Source organism: Pan paniscus, chromosome 14 (genome assembly GCF_029289425.2).
Source record: "Pan paniscus chromosome 14, NHGRI_mPanPan1-v2.0_pri, whole genome shotgun sequence".
Taxonomy (NCBI): domain Eukaryota; kingdom Metazoa; phylum Chordata; class Mammalia; order Primates; family Hominidae; genus Pan; species Pan paniscus.
The window spans coordinates 61,423,352-61,444,701 of NC_073263.2; the positions used below are offsets into that span (position 1 = coordinate 61,423,352).

At 34.0% G+C, this 21,350-nt stretch overlaps 1 protein-coding gene across 2 annotated transcripts in view; it reads right to left on the reverse strand.

Moving 5' to 3' along the window:
• The window catches only part of DIAPH3 (diaphanous related formin 3), a 489,712-nt gene that overhangs the window by 231,934 nt on the left and 236,428 nt on the right, over positions 1–21,350 (reverse strand). For both annotated transcript variants that reach the window (XM_003825324.5, XM_055096829.2), the window contains 2 exons: positions 15,320–15,414; positions 10,897–10,998 (listed from right to left, as the gene is read on the reverse strand). In XM_003825324.5, coding sequence (XP_003825372.4) covers positions 10,897–10,998; positions 15,320–15,414 — 197 coding nt within the window. The remainder of the gene's footprint in view (positions 1–10,896; positions 10,999–15,319; positions 15,415–21,350) is intronic.

Consider the following 21,350-nt stretch of genomic DNA (forward strand, 5'->3'; position numbering starts at 1 on the left):
AGGTCAACAGACCCTTAGTTATCTTCCCTTCCATAATCTGCTTCTCTTGCAGACTTTCCCTCATCTCTATAAATGGGAACTCTTATCTAATTTTACAGCCTAAGAACCTGGAGTTATTCATGATTCCTCCTATGCCCCAAATCCAATCTGTCAGAAACTCTAATTCACTATTTTCAAAATCATCCAGAATCTACTTGTCACCAATGACACTGCTGCTAAGCCTGTCAAACTACCACTAATTCACACATTAATAATGAGATCACTGAAATAGCTTGTTAACCAGTCACTGGCTTTAATTATATTCCTCACCTCACCCTACTATCTGTTTCTCCACATAGCTGCCAGCATAACACTTCTATGGCATCAGTCTGATCATTTCACCCCTTTGTTAATAACTCACTAACAGCTTTCTTAAAATAAAATCCATAATTCTCACACTATGGCTGCAAGGCCATGCATGATCAAGGCCCTGGTGGCCTCTTTACACTGTCTCCCACCTTCACTCTGCCACAGCCACTGGCCTCACATAGCCAAACTCACTTATCCCTCAAGGCCTTGCTGTTTGTGGTCTCTTCTGTCTATAACATGCTTCCTTGAGATATCCACACCTCTAACTAAAGTCACTCCGGCTTCTGCTCAACTCTTACCTCTTCAGAAAGTCCTTCCTAACCACACAAATTGCACACACAAACACACTCATCCTACCACTTCCTGCAGAGCATTCACTACTATCTGATATTACATTATTATTTATGCATATATTGCTACCATCCCCAATAAAAATATATGACAAATAGGGACTAAGAGAAGGATCATCACATTTAACTCAGAGTCTGCAGCAATACCTAGCACACAGTAGGTGTTCAATAAATATTTGTCAAAAAATGAATAAATTATTGCTGAATCAAGGAGACAAAGTATTTGAAGAAAATTTATCAGACAATGGTACAGTCTACCAATACAAACTCAAAGTCTAAGTTTCTCCAACAAAATCCAAGTCCCTGAAACATCCAAAGACTGAAACATACACTACTGGAATAGTTGCTACCAGGAGGCATTCCCCAGGCTGAAGTGCAGTGGCACGATCTTGGCTCACTGCACCCTCTGCCTCTCCAGTTCATGTGATTCTCATGCCTCAGCCACCCGAATCATCTAATGAGAGTGCAAATAAAAATGTACAAAGTTCTTAAGTATACCCAACCTATCAGCAGTAAAAGCAATGTTAAGTTTCACCATTAAAAAGCCTCTAATTTTCCATGAATGTCAGTATATTTGGTTAAATCAATGAATCAATTACACATTATTTTGACTGTTAAACATGTAAAGAAAAACTGTGTATGGTTGATATGGTTTGGATTTGAGCCCCCATCCAAATCTCAAGTCAAATTGCAATCCCCAGTGTTAGAGGTGAGGCCTGGTGGGAGATGACTGGATCATGGGGGTGGATTTCCCCCTTTGGTGCTGTTCTTGTGATAAGAGCTCTCAGGAGATCTGGTTGTTTAAAAGTGTGTTGCACCCCCCTCCCACCTTACTCCTTCTCTGGCCATGTAAGACGTGCCTGTTTCCCCTACACCTTCCACCATGATCATAAGTTTCCTGAGGCTTTCCCAGAAGCTGATGTTGCCATGCTTCCTGTAAGGCTCGCAGAACTGTCAGCCAATTAAACTTGTTTTCTTCATAAATTACCCAGTGTCGGGTGTTTCTTTATAGTCCTAGCACTTTGGGAGGCCAAGGCAGGCAGATCCCTTGAGGTCAGGAGTTCAAGACAAGCCTGGCCAACATGGTGAAACCCCATCTCTACTAAAAATTCAATAAATTTAGCCAAGCATGGTGGCGCACACCTGTAATCCTAGCTACTCGGGTGGCTGAGGCATGAGAATCGCATGAACTGGGGAGGCACATAGTGCAGTGAGCCAAGATCGTGCCACTGTACTTCAGCCTGGGCAATGAAGTGAAACTGTCTCCAAAAAATAAAAGTAAAAATAAAGTGACAAGAAAAACAATGACTGAATGCTTATCTTAAAAGATGCATACCTCTAAGATTTAAAATAGCTAGAAATATAGTTATGAAATAATAGTTTATTACTTCAAACCAATGTTCTCACTGTGTAATGAAAGATTTCCAGACAAGATTACCAAATGGCCATCTAAAGCACCATAGAACTTGAGGGACCTTGGACAACTGGACAAAGCAGTAGCAGTGGATGAATGGAACTTCTCTTTTCCAGGAAGAGAAGACAGTAGATTCTGCCAACTTCAGACTGACACAACTTATGTAATTGACAGACGAGATCAAAGATGAATTATTAAAGAGAAAAGGAAGTAGTAATTACAAGAAACCAAAATGGGTTCTTGAAAAAAATTATATCAGAGTAACTGTATGTCTTTTGTTAGGAGATTGAACTCTGGGAAACATGATTGATTTTGTATCTGGACATTTGCAAAGCTTTGAAATATTCAACACCTAAGGAATGCAAGAAAGACCTGGAGATATTTAGTCCCGGAAAGTGTTGGTTTGGTGGAGACATCCTTTCAGTTTCCTCACCTATCGTGGTCAATGTTTTTTATAAGTGTTTCAGTAAGCCATGATTCTTACACCAAATCACAATTTCCTCAACATCTTTTATGAAATAAAACCACTAAGTACTAAAACAAGTATTGTAGAGAGTACCATGAGTAGTCACACTCAAAACAACATGGCCTTCTGAGTTAAAAATCAGGAAAACGTTCAATCTAAGATGTTGTACTAGACAAACCTAGAAGTTAAATGGCAAGATCACTTAGGGTTTAAGTTCTATTCTTTAAAAAAAAAAAAAGTGTGAATTATGCACCAAGTTATTGATTTCTTGGTCTACTTTTGAATTAACCGATTTTCACTCATAGAGAAATCATCTACAGATTCATTTTTAACAAAAAAATCAAAAATACTCAAAATGATTTTTAAAACACTGTTTTCATTTTATTGTTCTTGCTATACTTTTTCCATCCTTTCTGTTCATCTATTCTTTATTTCATACATTCACTTAACATACATGTATATGTTATGTGGCACTATGTGTCAGTAGATGTGCCATGTGCTGGGAATAGAAAGATGAGCACAATACACTCTAGCCTGTCAAAAAGTTCACAGCATAAATGAAGACTGTGACTTGTAAAATAACACTTATATTCCAGTATAATACAAGCCATTTAGAGATATGCACAGAGTTCTCTGGTAACAAAGAGGAAAGATACTGAATTTTGTATAGAATGAAGTGTTAGGGAAAGCTCCCCAAAGAGGCTTCCTCAAAGGGGAAAGAAGGGAAAGGCAGAATATTGACAGGCTTGAGCATGATGCTTTCAGAGCTCAACAAATTGTCTAGCAATGATGAGGCAGAGAGAAAAAAGTAAGATAGGAGGTAGAAGGGGAATGGTAGGAACTGCTTCATTTAAAGACGTAATGCTGGGTGGGAAGGACGGGATTATAGATGAGCCTGAGGAAACATTTAGGGGTAATGGGTATCTTCATTATCTTCATTGTTGTAATCATTTCATGGATGTTTTCATATGTCAAAATTAATCAACTGCTGTACTTTAAATATATGCCATTTATTGTGTCAGTTTACCGAAATGATACTTTTTTTAAAAAGTTTTAATGCTATTCTAAGAATTTTGGGTATCCGTGTGAAAGGCTCGGGGAGCAACTGAAGGAATTTAGAATCAGTGAAACATATTTAGGGGCATTTCATTCTCCATTTTACATCTTTACAAGATCCTCTATTTAATCAAATTAAAGAATTAACCAACTGCTATTTTCCATGCACCTGTCATGTACAAAGGACCAATGCGTCCCTAAAAAAAAAATCACATCTCTATCGTTGAGTTATACAGATCTTCTTTATTTTAATTCACTTTTAAAACCAAACTTCAAAGATGCAAGATACAGCAGACGTCATAAATAAAAATAAAAAGACAAGTAAGAGGCAGTGAGAAAAATTGCAAATATTTACAAGAGTAGCGCTATAGAATATATAAGGAGCTCTTACAAGCTACAAGGCAATAAAATAGGAAAATAAACAATATTAATAGGCAATTCTAAGAAAAAATATAAACAACCAATAAATACATAACTGCTTCGATCTCATTTAATAACCAGGAAATATGAAATAAGTAAAATAAAAGTCACCAACTAAAAAAGAAAAACAATATTAGTGATTATGCAAGGAAAAGAATCCTCACTTATATTATTCATAAAAGTGTAAGTTTGGCCAGGAACGGTGGCTCATGCCTGTAATCCCAGCAGTTTGGGAGGCCGAGACGGGCAGATCACGAGGTCAGGAGATCGAGATCATCCTGGCTAAAATGGTGAAACCCCGTCTCTACTAAAAACACAAAAAAATTAGCCGGGCGTGGTGGCGGGCGCCTATAGTCCCAGCTACTCGGGAGGCTGGGGCAGGAGAATGGCGTGAACCAGGGAGCCGGAGCTTGCAGTGAGTTGAGATCGCGCCACTGCACTCCAGCCTGGGCGACAGAGCGAGACTCTGTCTCAAAAAAAAAAAAAAAAAAAAAAAAAGTGTAAGTTCACATGCCTTCTGGAAGGACAATTTGACAGTAACTAGCAAGATTTAAAAGGCCTTTCAATTTAGCAATTCAAAGACTAAGTATGATTGTGAGATGATTTACATCTCTTCACTCTCAATTTATTTAATACTCAGAACAATACAATGTAGGCAGGCACTATTACTGTCCCTGTTATAGGCAAAATAACGGTCCCTCAAAGATATCCATGTCCTAATACCCAAAACTTTTGAATGTGTTGCTTTACATAGCAAAAGAGACTTTGCAGATGTCATTAAGGATCTTGAGATGGGGAAGATTATCTTGGATTATCTGGGAAGGCCCAATATAATCACAGGGTCCTTATAAGAGGGAAGCAGGAGGGTCAGAGAAGGGGTTGTGATGCCAAAAATAGAAGTCAGAGCAATGCTGAACCATGAGCCAAGAAATGCTAGCAGCTTCTCAAAGCTGGAAAAGGCAAGGAAATAAATTTTTCCCCTAGAGCCCTCAGAAGGAATGCACCCAAGCTAAACCATTTTGGACTATTGATCTCCAGAATTGTAAGATCATAAACTTGTGTTGTTTTAAGCCACCAAGTTTGTGGTAATTTGTTATAGCAGCAACAGGAAACTAATATAGTCCTACTTCATAAATAAGAAAATGGAGGTATCAAAAAATGAGTAACTTCCAAAGATCATATAGCTAGGAAGAGGTACAGCTAGAATTTAAACCCAGACAATGTGCAATACTAATGCACTGCCTTCAAATACAAAGATGTATATAGAATTATTTTTTAAAAAACCTGAGGCACGGAGAGAAACTACAACTAAGTGTCCTTCATTAAGAGAATGATTAAAAGGAAAAATCATAATATGGGCTATGAAATAAAATGCAAGAATTTAAAAACAGTACAACATGAAAAACATATTCAAAATATATGACACAGCCAAAAAGTTTCAGAACAATGGATTTTTTAAAATGTTCACGTGAACATGCATACATTGGTAAATACACAGAAATGGAATTAGAAGTACAACAGATTGTTAAAAATGATCATTTGTGTGGAATGAAAAGAGGTAGTGGGATACGGGGGACATCTACATTGTATTCAATATTTTTATGTTATTTGAATGTTTTACAACAAGAATATATGATGTATTTTAAAGCGAGGGATTTTTAATGCAGGGAGATATGCACGAATTTCCTACAACATTTTTCATTAAAAAGGCCTCAGCTGCACAAAGTTTAAAAGCCCTGCCCTACAGTGACACCAAATGGTGGTAGATCAAAATACAGCACACAAACAGGACATTTGTTCGATTCAATCTTCCTAAAAATGTTTGATTTCTTTGAAGAACAGGAAGCTTAACAGAATTAAATAACGTGGAGACAAATACTCAAAAACCTAGAATTTTTAATCAAAGAAAGTCTAGTACACCAAGCTTCAACTGCAAATTTTTAGGCCTCTTTCCAAACTTCAGCTAATCTTCTGATCCCACTGAATATTTACATAAATCATTTCTCACAGTTAAAGCATGCCACTGTGAACACAGTGATTTTACCTAATAGCTTATTGATCAAAGAAAGCCTACAAATACAAGAAATGCAGTCATAAAACTAAAGTCAGGCTCTACTCCATCGGAATCAACCCTTGGTAAGTAGGTAATATTTTGGAAAGATGGACGAGAAGGTGTTGGGGATAAACAGGGATGGAAAGAATCCAAGAAGAGACACAAGCAATGACTCCAATTAATGACAAAGTATATTTTCATTTGTTAATCTAGTGATAGAAAATTAAGCTGAGTAAAAGAGGAGGCTATTGCCTCTCAAATATACACCAATTTCTCCACAAGAAAATTTTGTCCTGGACTGTCCAGGGAAAAGAATATTTCAAATTAAGCACATCAGTCAGTATTCAGTGTCCTCTGCCCAGAACCTAAACCAACAAAAACAGCATGTAAATGGCCTTATTCATTACAAGCCACTATAAAAAGATACAGAGATAGACCACCTCTCAGGGCACTCCTCTAAAACACCATTTCGCCAGGATCCTTAGTCTTTTAGCATTAAATGAGAGTTTATTGGATTTTTGATGTTACTTTTCATATACCAAAATCTCCTGGAAAACACAGGACATATAAATATATGATCATCTACAAAAAAAAGTCAATAATACAATTAAGCTCTAAGGCCTTGAAATCATATAACTGGATTTCAATCCTAATAGGTACAAGCCAACCTACGACCACATGTTACCAGCACTACTTTACCCCACTCATGGATAATCAGCTCTAGAACACCTTGAGAGCTATCCTGATCAAATGAGTGCATGTCCAGTGACAAGAACCACAAGGAGATCAGTTCAAGAAGGTAACTTAAGTTTCTGAATTACTATATAAGTGACAGATGAACAACTAAGAACTGAGTACCACAAAAAGTATCCATGTCTACTACATATACATTTATGACTTAATTAGAGAGGTAATATCAGCATTAAATAATTTTGCTTCCAATTTCAACAGAGACATAAATATGAACATGAAAGTCTATATTACAGAAAATGTGAAAAAATAGGCACATCACATGGTTTAGTGGTTAGAAGTTTCAAGGATATACAATTTAATAGAAATTGACATAATTCCCATAGTAAATTTGTATACCATACTCTACAGGATATAGAGCCCTAGAAAACTGTATCTAAGTGATACATGATAAAAGTAAGACATATGGCCAGGCGCAGTGGCTCACACCTGTAATCCCAGCACTTTGGGAGATCGAGGTGGGCAGATCACAAGGTCAAGAGATCAAGACCATCCTGGCCAACATAGTGAAACCCCATGTCTACTAAAAATACAAAAAATTGGCTGGGCTTGGTGTTGTGCACCTGTAGTTCCAGCTACTAAGGTAGCTGAGGCAGGGGAATCGCTTGAACCCAGGAGGCGGTTGCAGTGAGCCGAGATCGTGCCACTGTACTCCAGCCTGGTGACAGAGCTAGACTCCGTCTCAAAAAAAAAAAAAAAAAAAAAGAGTAAGACATTTCCAGTATACAAACTATTTCTGATATATGCTAATTGACCTTAATTGACATTGGTTACTAATATTTTAGATGTGTTACTTTTACACCCTGCCTTTCTATCAAAGAGGAAAATAACATAAACATCAATGTCCTGGTGGAGCTACATCTTATGTTTTTTAACTAATTCTTATGGAGAATTAAAGTTGATTATATAATGCAAGCAACTTGACTGAATTTAATCTACTGTCTCAAATTAGGGTATCAGTTTAAATAAAACACAACTTTTTGGAAAAAACTGTAATTAATATGAATCAAACTAATGAATTCACATAACTGGATAAAAGAAAACTTAAACTTAGTGGCAAGTAAAAACTGTAGAATTTTAACTAATTTTCGTTCAAATGAAAATGCTAGAAATCATAACATCAGTCTACGGAACCTAAAGATGAAAGAGTTAAGAGCTAATTTTTCTACAGTGAAAAACAAATGAAAAGTCAAGCTTTGGTCCTATTTGGAGCTGGGAAAGCACTAACGCTACCCCAAACTCTTGACTTTTTCTTATATCTAACTGTGTGATGATTTTTCAGGTAAAGATGATTAGTACATTTCTAATGTACTTTAAATCTAGGCTAAATCAAGAAGTAAACATGTTTTTAAGGCAAGGATGTCTTGTAGAAATCTGGAGTTTAATTCACTTCAAGTTAATTGCCCATTTTTGATACAAACACTTCAAAAAGTTTATCACTTTAAAAATGAAACATTATTATGGAAGTCTTACAGAAATACACTTGGCAATTATAACCAATTTCTTAAAATCATCAAATTACTGTATTATTGATAATGTTGATAAACTGAAAACACATCATTCTTTAGTAAGTTAGCAAAAGTTTTTAATCTAGAAAGGAGTACAGAAAATTTCAGACATTCCAGACTGTCTAACACTCTTTGTCCAGTACTTTTTTTTTTTTTTGGTTAATTATCAAGGATTGTTTGGAGCTTTAAGCAGGTTTCCCACTTCTCTTTGGAGAGCAGAAGTTGAGAAGTAGTAGCAGCCAGATTGGAAATGGTGAAAAATAGAAATGGAAAAAGGTAAAATCTAAGAACATTACTATTTGACAAAAAATAAAATAAAAATATTTCATTTTGTTCCTCAACTTTCATTCTGATTTTTCCACCAATACAATTACCTTTTAAAATATTAGTACCACAGAAACCAGAACTGAAAACAATTTGTTCAAGAGTATATTGTCATAATCAATAGATGACTAAGGCATTGTTCATATTGTCTATAGAGGATGTTTTTCAACAGCATTATTCCTTCCAAATTATATTCCACTGGCACTCAGGTATGACCCAGCATGGAATGTGTACATTCCAGATTAAGTTTGAGTTGACATGTCCTGAAAGGGAAGTGGTCCATCACCATCTTAAAATCAAAACTATTACCTCTAGCATTGGTATCTGGGAATCCAGTTGTTTTAACTGCTGATCCCTAAAAGTACACTTTTTGTAAATCAAAGCTCTTTGATGTGAATTCCTAATTTTTAACTAGGCATAACTTGGCTATTTTAAGTAAATTGAAAATATCTGCAAATTTGAGCAGTCTTCTTGAATCACTAGAACACAGAAATAGTTTTAAATCTTTACTATAATGATAGGCAACATAAAAAGCTACTTGTTAGATAGACATTTTCATATAACCTTTCATGGTATCAGATTTAATGTACATGGAAAATATTTCAAAATTGTAATTTTATATATTATTTTAATTCAAGTGTCAAAACATAGGTAAAAAAAAAACACTCTAAATAGTCCGTGGTTAAAAATTTAATGCAAATTCTCCCTTATTCACCTATTCTCTTATGGAAGACACGGCAAATAGAGTATCAAATAGACAAACTAACCAGATAATAGAAAAGCAAGCAAGCAGGGAAATAAAGAAAAAAGAAAGGAGACAGAAAAGGGGCAGGCGGGGAAGAGAATACCCTGAAGAATTGGATTAAAAAGTTAAAACTTTTTTTGTTTTCTTAAAGACAATGAATTTAAAAGTTTTAGAAAAGGCCGGGTGGGGTGGCTCACACCTGTAATCCCAGAACTTTGGGAGGCAGAGGCAGGCGGATCACCTGAGGTCAGGAGTTCGAGACCAGCCTGGCCAACATGGTGAAACCCCATCTCTATTAAAAATACAAAAAAATAGCTGAGTGTAGTGTTGGCCGCCTATAATCCCAGCTACTCAGGAGGCTGAGGCAGGGAAATCGCTTGAACCTGGGAGGCGCAGGTTTTGGTGAGTCGAGATTGCACCACTTGCACTCCAGCCTGGGCGACAGAGCAAGATTCTGTCTCAAGTATTTAAAAAAAAAAAAAAAGTTTTAGAATAAGAATTATAAGACTGTGAACAAGGAAAATCATGCTTTTTCCTTTTGTGTTCTATTTGGAGTTTTTTTTTTTTAACTTTGGTGGTAGCAAGGAGTAGAATGCGTTTATGAAGAGATAGGAAGGAATGTAAAAGCAAATGTCTACAACATGCCAAAATATGAGGTGCAGGCACAGCTATTAAGTAAATCAACCTGAATTTTTAAAATTCTGTCAAACAAATTCCATCCTGGCCCTGGAGATTATTAATATAACTGAAGATGAAAGGGAAAAAATAAACAATCTTATTAGAGAAACAACACTATAGTATTGTTATAATGACAAAGTGTAACCAACCTAAAAATAATAATTTAATGGTAGGAGAAAAGAGCACAGAAAAGAAACCTTGATAAAAATCTTAAAATTTTAAGTTGTAATACATTTAATATATGGCATTGGAAATTCTTTTCACCTCTTTAGACCCCAGCTTCTATAAAATAAAAGGCTGGAGCAAGATGATTATCAAAGATTTTCTAAAATGAATTCATTTTTCATCCTCATTGCCAAGAAAGATACTATATTTATAATTTCAGTCTAAACTATGAGATGAATTCAAGTAAGTGATCAGAACAAGAAACCAAAGCTACTCTTGCAATATGTTGGAATACACAGCTCTAGAATAAATCACAAATATACCTCTCTATTCTTAAGAAGTACAGTTTTTACTTTACATTTTAACATTAAATAGAGAGCAAAAAAATTATACATACAATTTTCAAAAGCCCCTTGGACTTCACTTAATGCCAGAGTTTCAATATATATTTTAAATCAAGATAATTTCACATGAATATCCTTAAGTTAAAAAAAAGTAAGATGGATATTAAATGTATGTGATTACTCACATGCTTTTTTACATTTAGCGATATAAAAACAGTTGACAGGTTCTCTTGTTTGGCACAGTATAAAAATCCTCTCTGAGACTCGGTACTTACCACAACCGCAAACTGCTCAGGTTCACATAAGTTGCTATATTCACTCTTGAACTGAGACAATGAATTTAATTGCTCTTGATCAGGAAGATGCTTTATTAAGTTCTAAAAATTAAAACCAGAAAGAAAGATCTTCACTAAATGTACTTCTTGAATTTTAAAAATATAATTTAAAAACTACTGAAAGAAAACCAGTGAAGTTAATCTTCAGTTTTATTTCTAGGTAACCTCCCTCCTAATAAGCCTTAAGCAAAATTCCCTGCATCTTGAAAACAGTCAATTTTCCATTTCTCTATCCCAGAGTTATTATATATTCAAATCAAGCACTACTGAAACTGAATGTTTATTTGATTAGCTATATAATTGAGAAAGAGAACTCAACCTATACCAAAGGAACAGCTTTCTCACCTGGATATGATCCATTACATTTCAGCTTTAGGGAATTAAATGTCAGAAATTTCAGGCAAAGCCAAACATATTTTAACACTTCACTCAGGGGGATAAAAGAAATCATCATATTGCTACAAAAAGGCATGGGAAGGGACAGAATAGAAATCAAGGGAATTTTAATGGCAGTGCTTGCAAGATTTACCAATAGGATTACAGTTTTAATAATAAAAACTGAAGATATCTCTAAAACAAAGTAACTTTTCTGATGTGAAAGAAAATTTTAAAAGGTGTTGAAGACACATGATGATTGATATACCTTGCAGATAAAAGGCATGTAGAGGTCCTTTAGAAACTTAAGTAAGCCACACACTTAAACAACAGAACTACTTGAATAAAGATTAAAGGAATACACAAGACTATGTCTTCCTGATACAACTTAAATGATTAAACAATCCCTTGGACAAAGTCTATATCGATCCTCTGTATCAAAATACAATCAATTATAATAGTGTTACAAGAAGTTAGTGCATTGATATTAAAATTAAGATAAAAAAGAGTGGTTGGTGCTCACAATTCCAAATTACAGCATGAGTAAATTCTGTACAAGCCCAAAGTTGAATACAAACTATAATTAAGCCTAGATCATGCTATATATATTTATGGGGGGAAATTCCCCAAAGGTGTTATTAGTTAAAAATACTGTTAGAGAATGTTATACATCAAAATCAATTAGATCAAAGAATAAGTTATTGACTCACTGTGTACCTTTGGACAAAAACTTGGTTAACTGGCCAAAAACAAAACAAAAAAAAAGTGGCATTTTAAGATCATCCCTAGACAAAGTATTCACTATTAATACTATCAAATTGAATAAAAATAAAAGTATATGATTTCCCCACATAAATAGAAATTTCTCTTAGTGGAATTGCTTGAGACCAAAAGACATGATTATTTATATTTTTACCCATTCTAGTTGACAGCTGGATTGTTAGATTTTATTACTTCAGGCCTCTGAATTTCTTTAGCATCCTTTTATACAGTCAAACCCCCTGAATATCTCATATATAATCAGATTTTCATCTTTCACCTGAATTTTTTAATTTTTTCACTCCATTAATTTTACATTCTAACATAAAAATACTACTGTGATTTTTAAGTGCGTGGTTCCAACCTCCCTTTGTCTCTCCCCTTACAAATTCCCCACACCCTTCGCAAATCTTAAGCTACTGTTCAGCTAAATTCTGCACAGACAGGCACGCATGCCCAGCTTCCCTCACAGCCCACAGTATTATTACTGCCAAAACAATTGCCCTTCACTACATTTTTCATGCAACTCCTCTGCTCTATTCCACATCTATACCTATTCAACATTTACATACCCTTACCTCCACACATACACTCACAAAGCATACTCCCTCAACATATTCTATAGGTCTAAACCAATCTTAAAACTTTGCTTACCTTGCTTTACAATTATGTATGTAAATGTCATTTCCCTTGTCAAATTATAAATTCCAAGAAGGTCAAGTCTAATTCTTATTGAGCCTAATATACAGCCGGGCATGGTGGCTCACGCCTTTAATCCAGCACTTTGAGAGACCGAGGCGGGCAAATCACTTGAGGTCAAGAGTTCAAGACCAGCCTGGCCAACATGGTGAAACCCCATTTCTACTAAAAATACAAAAATTAGCTGGGAGTGGTGGCGGGCACCTGAAATCCCAGCTACTCAGGAGGCTGAGGCAGAAGAATAGCTTGAACCCAGGAGGCAGAGGTTGCAGTAAGCCGAGATCGCACCATTGCACTCCAGCCTGGTTGACAGAGTCTCACTCTGTCTCAAAAAAAAAAAACAAAAGTAATAAAACATAAAAATTATTGAGCCTAATACAATGCCCTGGACATGTTGCATAAAATAAAGTATATGAAAAATGAATTAATAAATGACTGATGTGACAAACAAAGGTAAATGGGTAAAAAATGATGTGGAAAAGTGGCATGAAAAATGGCAAAACAATGACATACTGCTGACCTGTACATATATATGAATAAGTAACTAAATATGTCAAAATATAACCATCACAGTGAACACAGAGAACCAAAATCATGATTATTACAACATAAAGCTCTGTTTTCATGCCCTGGTCAAAATAGGAATTCTTCGCATTAAAATGAGGAATATACTTTTAAAATTAAGAGTTCAAATAGCAAGAAATTCTTACTTTTTAATGAATATATTAAAACCTTATATATGTTCAAAATAAATTTTTACATTTTAGAAATACTCAAGGCTGGTTTTATATTTAGAAAGTATGATAGGCACAATAATGACATCCATTCCTAAAGATGTACATGACTAATCCCCAAAACCTATGAAAATATTAAGTTACATGGCAAAGGGAATTTAGGTTATAGATGGAATTAAAGTTGCTATCAGCTGACCTTAGAGTGGTTATCCTGAATTATTTGGATGTACCCAATGTAATCAAAAAGTTCTTATAAGTGGAAGAAAAAAACAATAGAGTTGGAGGGAGATGTGACTATGAGACAAAGGAATTGAGGAATGCAAGATTGCTGGCTTGGAAGATGAAGGAATGGTTCTACAAGCCATAGAGTATGAGCAACCATGAGAAGCTGGAAATACAAACAGATTCTTCCCTAGATCCTAAGAAAAGAAACACAGGTCATTCTGCCAATACTTTGATGTTAGCATAGTAAGACCAATATCAGACTTATGTTTTACAGGAATGTAAGATAATAAATTTGTATTATTTTAAGCAAATAAGTTTTTGGTGAATGGGTATAGTACAAATAAAAAACTAATATGTTACAAAATATATGGAGCTGAATGTACTTTGGACATGAATTTTAAAAAGCAAATCATCTCTTTTCTATTATATAACAAAACCACATGTTCATTTAAAACATTCATGTAATCAAGCTAAAAGCTACTCTGTAAATATTTAACTAATTCATTATAAGAAATACAAACAAGTATTAAGTAGAAAAATTTTATTTAAGGAAGTTGGCATCTATTCCTAGCAAGAAGGCACACACATAATCAACATGAACGAAGATGAAAATCCAGTAAAAAACAAACTGAAAGAGAAAAAAAATGCTTAAGTAAGAGTAGCTGAATCAGGTAGTTTATGAGTCTCAGCGACTCACAGCACAAATCACTAGTGAAATTATATGACCACTACATTTAGAAGACAAGATAGGAAAGGCAAAACTTAGAACAACTTCCAAAGATATCATTTATTGATTAGTTAAAATATTCAGAATAATTTTAATTGCTTGTTGGCACTAATAAATATTTGGTTTCTTTTTATTGCTAAGTAATCATTTTCCTAAATATATCCGCTATCAGAACAAAAGATGGTAAGCTGAAGATAATCTCTTACTATATAATTTGTGTTTTGATTCTCCAACTTTAAATTTTATCAAGATATACATTATTGATTTCTTATGTGGAACTCAGCAATAACTTCGACATGATGCTAGTATTCATTTGAAAATACTATGAATAAAAGCCATTAACAAAAATCTTCTAGCTTTCTGAATAAATTCAGAATACTATGTAAACAATCTCTAATACTTATAGGAGCCCAAATGACTCTAAGAAGAATTGTTAGTAAAGGTAACTGTAAATGAAAACTCCCTCAATCTTCTAAACCATATAATAATATCTTCATAAGCCAAAGAAAAACACATTCTAAAAGGGCTATAGAAACAAATTTTAAGTAACACATTAATAAAGTATAACAAAAACAAAAATGTAAAATTAAACAATTTGCTTTTCAGAAACAATAACTTAAAATACTTAAAATGTAATAATTTGATAGCATTCTACTTCATGTGCAGTTAAGAGAAGATGCAGCTTTCTCTCCTGGCAATGCAGAAGTTATGCTAAAACTAATTATGCAGCAATGATTTTCCAGTTGAATGATTTGGGTGAAGAATTTTGCTTCACTTACAGATTTCTATTTAATGAGAAGCTTGCAATGAAATATTGAAATTTAAGCTGTGCCTATTTGTTTACCTGAATCATAGACTCTGCCAACCGTGTTTCATCTACTTCCAATATCATCATTCTGATTTCCTCATATGGCACCCGAAAAGAGCTCAGGAAGATTGCTAAGAAGGAGAAAGAGAGAAAGGTTTATAATGAATAAGGTTTAAAAAAGTATTTCAGATGTAGTTCTATTTATAAAATCAAAAATAAATTCATAAAACAAGAGAATTCAAACATTTAGTATTATGTTTGGGGGAAACATATTATGGGGGAAACTTTCATTACTACATTTTATACTCTTCTCTAGTTTTAGAACTACTGTTTAAACAACAGTCCTGTGTTATTGCACTGGATCCAAGGTTGATTTTTAAATGCTCAGTTATTTATCTACCATAGGAATGATGTCAATTTTCATGTGATAACAAAAAATGAAATAAGGTACACTATAAAAACATCACATTGTAATGAAAATAATGAGAAAACCACAGTATGTGCATGTAATATTTGTCTAAGCATATGTATTATTTGCTTGTATCTCTTCTAGCCTTAGGAAAGAGTTCAGGAAAAAGTATTTTAAGAAAACTGCTAAGCAGTACATTAACACTTTTACAAGTAATAGTAGCACTTCCCTCTTCAGAAACATTGTAAACAGTATGCTAGAGAAACCTTCACATGTAACCAAAGCTTAAAATATCCAGTTTTAGAAAACAAATTCTCACTGAAAATTATCCAAATGTACTAGATAATATAATATGTTATTACTGAGAATTCTAAACATTATTTACATCTTTCTTGATGGCTCTTATATCAACTATTATAATGATTTTCTCAAAAGTTATTGAAGTAGAAGGATATTTTCACAGCAACAGATACAATGCTTTTGCTACTTCACCCCTTATTGTACTATTATGTTTTTACATTCAAGATGTCACTTCTTAACCATACTCAGCACCTGCAAATCAATAGCCTATTATTTTTCTTTTTATTTAATGAATTTCTATGTCATCTGGTATGTGTATTTCTAGATAAAGAAACTATGTTCAGCACCTCATATCTGTGGGTTCCACATTCACAAATCTGACCAACTGTGGATCAAATTCAATCCACAGTAGGTTGAATCTAAAGATACAGAAACCATGGATATAAAAGCAGAATATAAGGAACTTGAGCATCTGTGGATTTTGGTATTCCTCAGGGGTCCTGGAACCAATCCCTCTGATATCAAAGGATGACTATTTTTTATAAAACTCAGGAAACAGGATCTGCTTCTTTTCTGTATTGAGGTTGTATTCCTGATTTGTGAGAATATCATGTATCACCTACAGATTAACAAGGGCATCATCTGTATTCATATCACCAACACACACAGTTCTGAACCCAAGAAGTCTTAAATATGAAATCATTACAATAAAACTCACAGATGTCTATAATCCTTAATATCCTAAGAACAAGATGAAATATGTAAATGGTATAAGAGTAAATAGAGATTTGGCCAGGCACGGTGGCTCACGCCTGTAATCCCAGCACTTTGGGAGGCAGAGGCAGGCGGATCACGAGGTCAGCAGATCGAGACCATCTTAGCTAACATGGGGAAACTCCACCTCTACTAAAAATACAAAAAATTAGCCAGGTATGGTGGCATGTGCCTGTAGTCCCAGCTACTCGGGAGGCTGAGGCAGGAGTATCGCTTGAAACTAAGAGGCAGAGGTTGCAGTGAGCCAAGATTGCACCACTGCACTCCAGCCTGGGCGACAGAGTAAGACTCTGTCTCAAAAAAAAAAAAAAAAAGTAAGTAGAGATTTATAAAATTACAAAAGATAACTCCGTAGTAGACAATAGAACATGCAAAAAATATAATCACTGAAGATGGTGAAGTAGGGCTCTCCAGTAATTCTCCACCCTCACAGAAACATGAATTTGAACTAGCCACATGTGAAAGAAAATACCTTCAAAAGAGAGAAAACAAGTGAAAAATCACAGTACCTGCTATAGACTAATACTAAAAAAGATACATTGATTATGTAAAGAATGTTTTACATCACCCGTATCAATCCATCCGCCAACGTCAGGCAGCACAGGAAAAAAAAAAAAGAGAGAGAGAGAGATACTGTCCATTTGAAAAAAAGAGAGAGAAGTGAACATAGAAATTTCCCTTTGTCGCTAACGACAAATCTACCAGTATAAAATGCTCACGGACTCTGATTCCTGACAGGTATCTGCAATCTAAGCATCTAGACTGACACTGGTACCAGACAGGAATCTAACGGTCCTTTGAGAAAAGACTCGAGTTCTGGCCTATATCACTGACAGATGACTGCAGCGACCTTCGTTTACAGAAAATACTCAGTGGCAAACAGGCAACAGAAGCCATGGGCTTCAGGAACCACCCAGGACTGCAACAACATTAAGAACCACGAAAGTAAGCCTGATGCTGGGCCAGCTGTGGGAGCCAAAAATTTCCAGCCTGGGCTGCACCACCCAAAGCACTTTTAGGCTTAGGGCACTCCCTAACACTGCACCAACAACAGCAACCCATACCAGATGGTCTACTCAAAAACCCTAGACAGACTTACTGTTGAAAGATGACCTAAAATAAAGTCACACTGAGAAGAATGGAATAAATATCTACTTCTTCAACATGCAGACAGCAACACTTGACCACAATGCAAAAAGACAATCAGGGAAACATGACATCACCAAAGGGACAAAATCAGCTGCCAGTGATGTACACTAGAGATGGACATGTATGAACTATCTGGCAAGGAATTCAAAGCTGTGGTTTAAGAAAGTTCAGTGAACTTCAAGAAAATACAAAAAAAAAAAAATCAGTATTTTTTAACAAAGAAAATAGTTTCTAAAAATTAAACAGAAATACTAAAATATACAAGGTACAAAATGAGAAATTCAGTAGAGAGCATCAACTGTAGAAGTGATCAAGCAGAAGAAAAAAATCTGTAAACTTAAAGACAGTTTATTTAAAAATATACTGTAAGAGAATAAGAAAAATGAATGAAAAGGAATGAAGAAAACGTGAAATTTATGGGACAACATTAAAGAGCAAAAACGTGTCATTGAGGTTTGAGAGAGTAGATAACATTGTAGAAAACTTATTTTAAAAAGTAATAGCAGAAAACTTTCCAAACCTGCAAAAAGATATAAATATCCAGATACAGGAAGGTAAAAGGTTTCTAGTATGATTGAATCCAATATTACACCATGACATTATAATCAAACTGTCAAAGATCAAAGACAAAGAGGGGATCCAGAAAGCAACATGAGAAAATAATAAAATAGCATACAAGAGAGTTCCAGTATACCTAACAGCAGACTTCTCAACAGAAACCTTACATGCCAGGAGAAAATATGATGACATATTCAAAGTGCTGAAGAAAAACAACTTCTAAGAATACTGTACCATCAAAATTTATTTTTCAGAAATCAAGGAGAGATAGTTTCCCAGACAAACAGAAGCTAAGGAAGTTCACAATCAACAGCCCTGTCTTATAAAAATTGCTAAATGAAATTCTGCCAGTTGAAAGAAAAGGATGATAATGAGAAACATAAAAGTATCTGAAAGTATAACTCACCAGTAAAAGTAAGTACCTAGTCAAATTCTGAATATTCTAATAACGTAATGGTGGTATGTAAATCACTTGTATCTTTAAAAGGGAGAATAGAGGACAAAACTATTAAAATTAATAGTAACTACAATAAATTGTTAAGGAATATTCAATATGGAAAGATGTGAGTTGTGACATCAAAAATTCTAAATTCAAGGAAAGAGTAAAATTAATATGTAGTTTTATTTTTTATAAGTGATCAAGTTTATCAGTTTCAAATAAATTGTTTTAACTGTAAAAAATCTTTTAGTTAGCCTCATAACCACAAAGCAAAAATCTATACTAAATGTACTACAAATTAAAAGCAAAAAAATCAAAACATGCTATTAGAGAATAATCACTTATCCAGAAAGGAAAACTGTAATAGAGGAAGAAAGTAAAAAGGATCTACAAAACAACTAGAAAACAATCAACAAAACGGTAGTTATAAGTCCTTCACTATCAATAATTATCTAGCATCTAAATGGACTGAATTCTCAAATTAAAAGACAGAGTGGCTGAATGAAAACAAAACAAAACTACAACTATATGCTGACTATTGAAGACTAACTTCACCCGTAAAGACACATATAAACCAAGTGTAAAGATAGAAAAAGATATGCCATGCACATGAAAACCGATAAAGAACAGGAGTAGCTATATTTACATCAGATAAAATATACTTTAAACCCAAAACTGTAAAAGGAGACAAAGAAGGATATTACATAATAAAGTGATCAATTCAGCAAAAGGATGTAACACTTGTAAACATATATATGTGTATATGCATGTGTGTGTGTGTGTGTGTGTATATATATATAATTTGTATCCAATACCAAAGCATCTAAATATACAAAGCAAATAGATCTACAGGGAGACATACATTGCAATACAATAATATTAGGAGACTTCAATGCCTCATTTTCAGCAATAAAACAGTCATCTAGACAGAAAATCAACAAACATGAACTAGAAAATGAACTCTAGGCCAAAAGGACCTAACAGATATTTACAGAACATTTCATATAACAAAATCAGAATAAACATCCTTCTCTCAACTGCACATGGAACATTCTCCAGGACAGATCATATGTTATGCCACAAAACAAGTCTTAACAAATTTAAGGAGACTAGAATCATATCAAGTATATTTTCTGACCACAACGGAATAAAACTAGAAATCAGTACAGAAGAAAATTCAAAAACTTTTCAAATGCATGAAAACTAAACAACATGCTTCTAAATAACCAATGGGTCAATGAAGAAATTAAAAGTCTTCAATATAAAAATGTATTTAGAAAATTGAAAAGGGAAACACAACATACCAAAATATATGGGATATAGCAAAAGCAGATCTAAGTGAGAAGTTTACAGAAATAAATGTCTACACTAAAAAAAAAAAAAAAATCTCAAACAACCTAACATTGAACCTGGAGGAATTAGAAAAACAAGACAAACTCAACCCAAAATTAGTAGAAGCAAGAAAATATTAAAGATCCAAGCAGAAATAAATGAAATGGAGACTAGAAAATACCAAAAAAAAAAAAAAAAGAAAGAAAGAAAAAACAACCAAAAATTTCATTTTTGGAAAAAATAAAATAATCAAATGTTTATTTAGACTAAGAAAACTCAAATAAATATAGTCACAAATGAAAAGATATTACAACTGACACCACAAAAATAAAAAAAGAATTATATGAGACTATTTTGAATAATTTCTTATACATCAATAAATTGGATAACCTAGAAAAAAAATGGATAAAATCCTAGAAACTTATAACTTACCAAGATTGAATTGTAAAACAATACAATACCTGAATAAACCAATAACCAGTAAGGAAACTGAAATTAGTAATAAGTAGTTTCCCACCAAAGAAAAGCTGAGGATCTAATATATTTGCTGCTTAATTCTATCAAACATGTAAGTAAAAACTATTACCAATTCTTATCAAACTATTCAAAAAAAATCAAAGAGTAGAGAATACTGCCAAACTCACTCCACAAGGCTGGCATTCCCCTGAAACCAAAACCTGCAAGAATGCAACAAAGGAAAGCTACTTGTCAATAACCCTGAAGCAAAAATTCTCAACAAAATGAATTCAATACATGAAAAAGATCATTCACCATGATTAAATGGGATTCATTCCAGAGATGCAAGGATGGTTCAAAACATGCAAATCAGTAAATGTGACACACCCTATTAACAGTATGGAAGACAAAACCATATAATCATTTCAATAGATAGAAAAATAATTTGACAGAATTCATCATTCTTTTATGATAAAGAATTTTAACAAATTAGGTATAGAAGAAATGTGTCACAACACAATAAATATACGTGTTATATATGACAAACATACAGCTATCATCATAACAAACAGAAAAAAGTTGAAAGCTTTTCCTATAAAATCTGGAAGAAGATAAGGATCTCCACTTTCACCACTTCTATTCAACATATT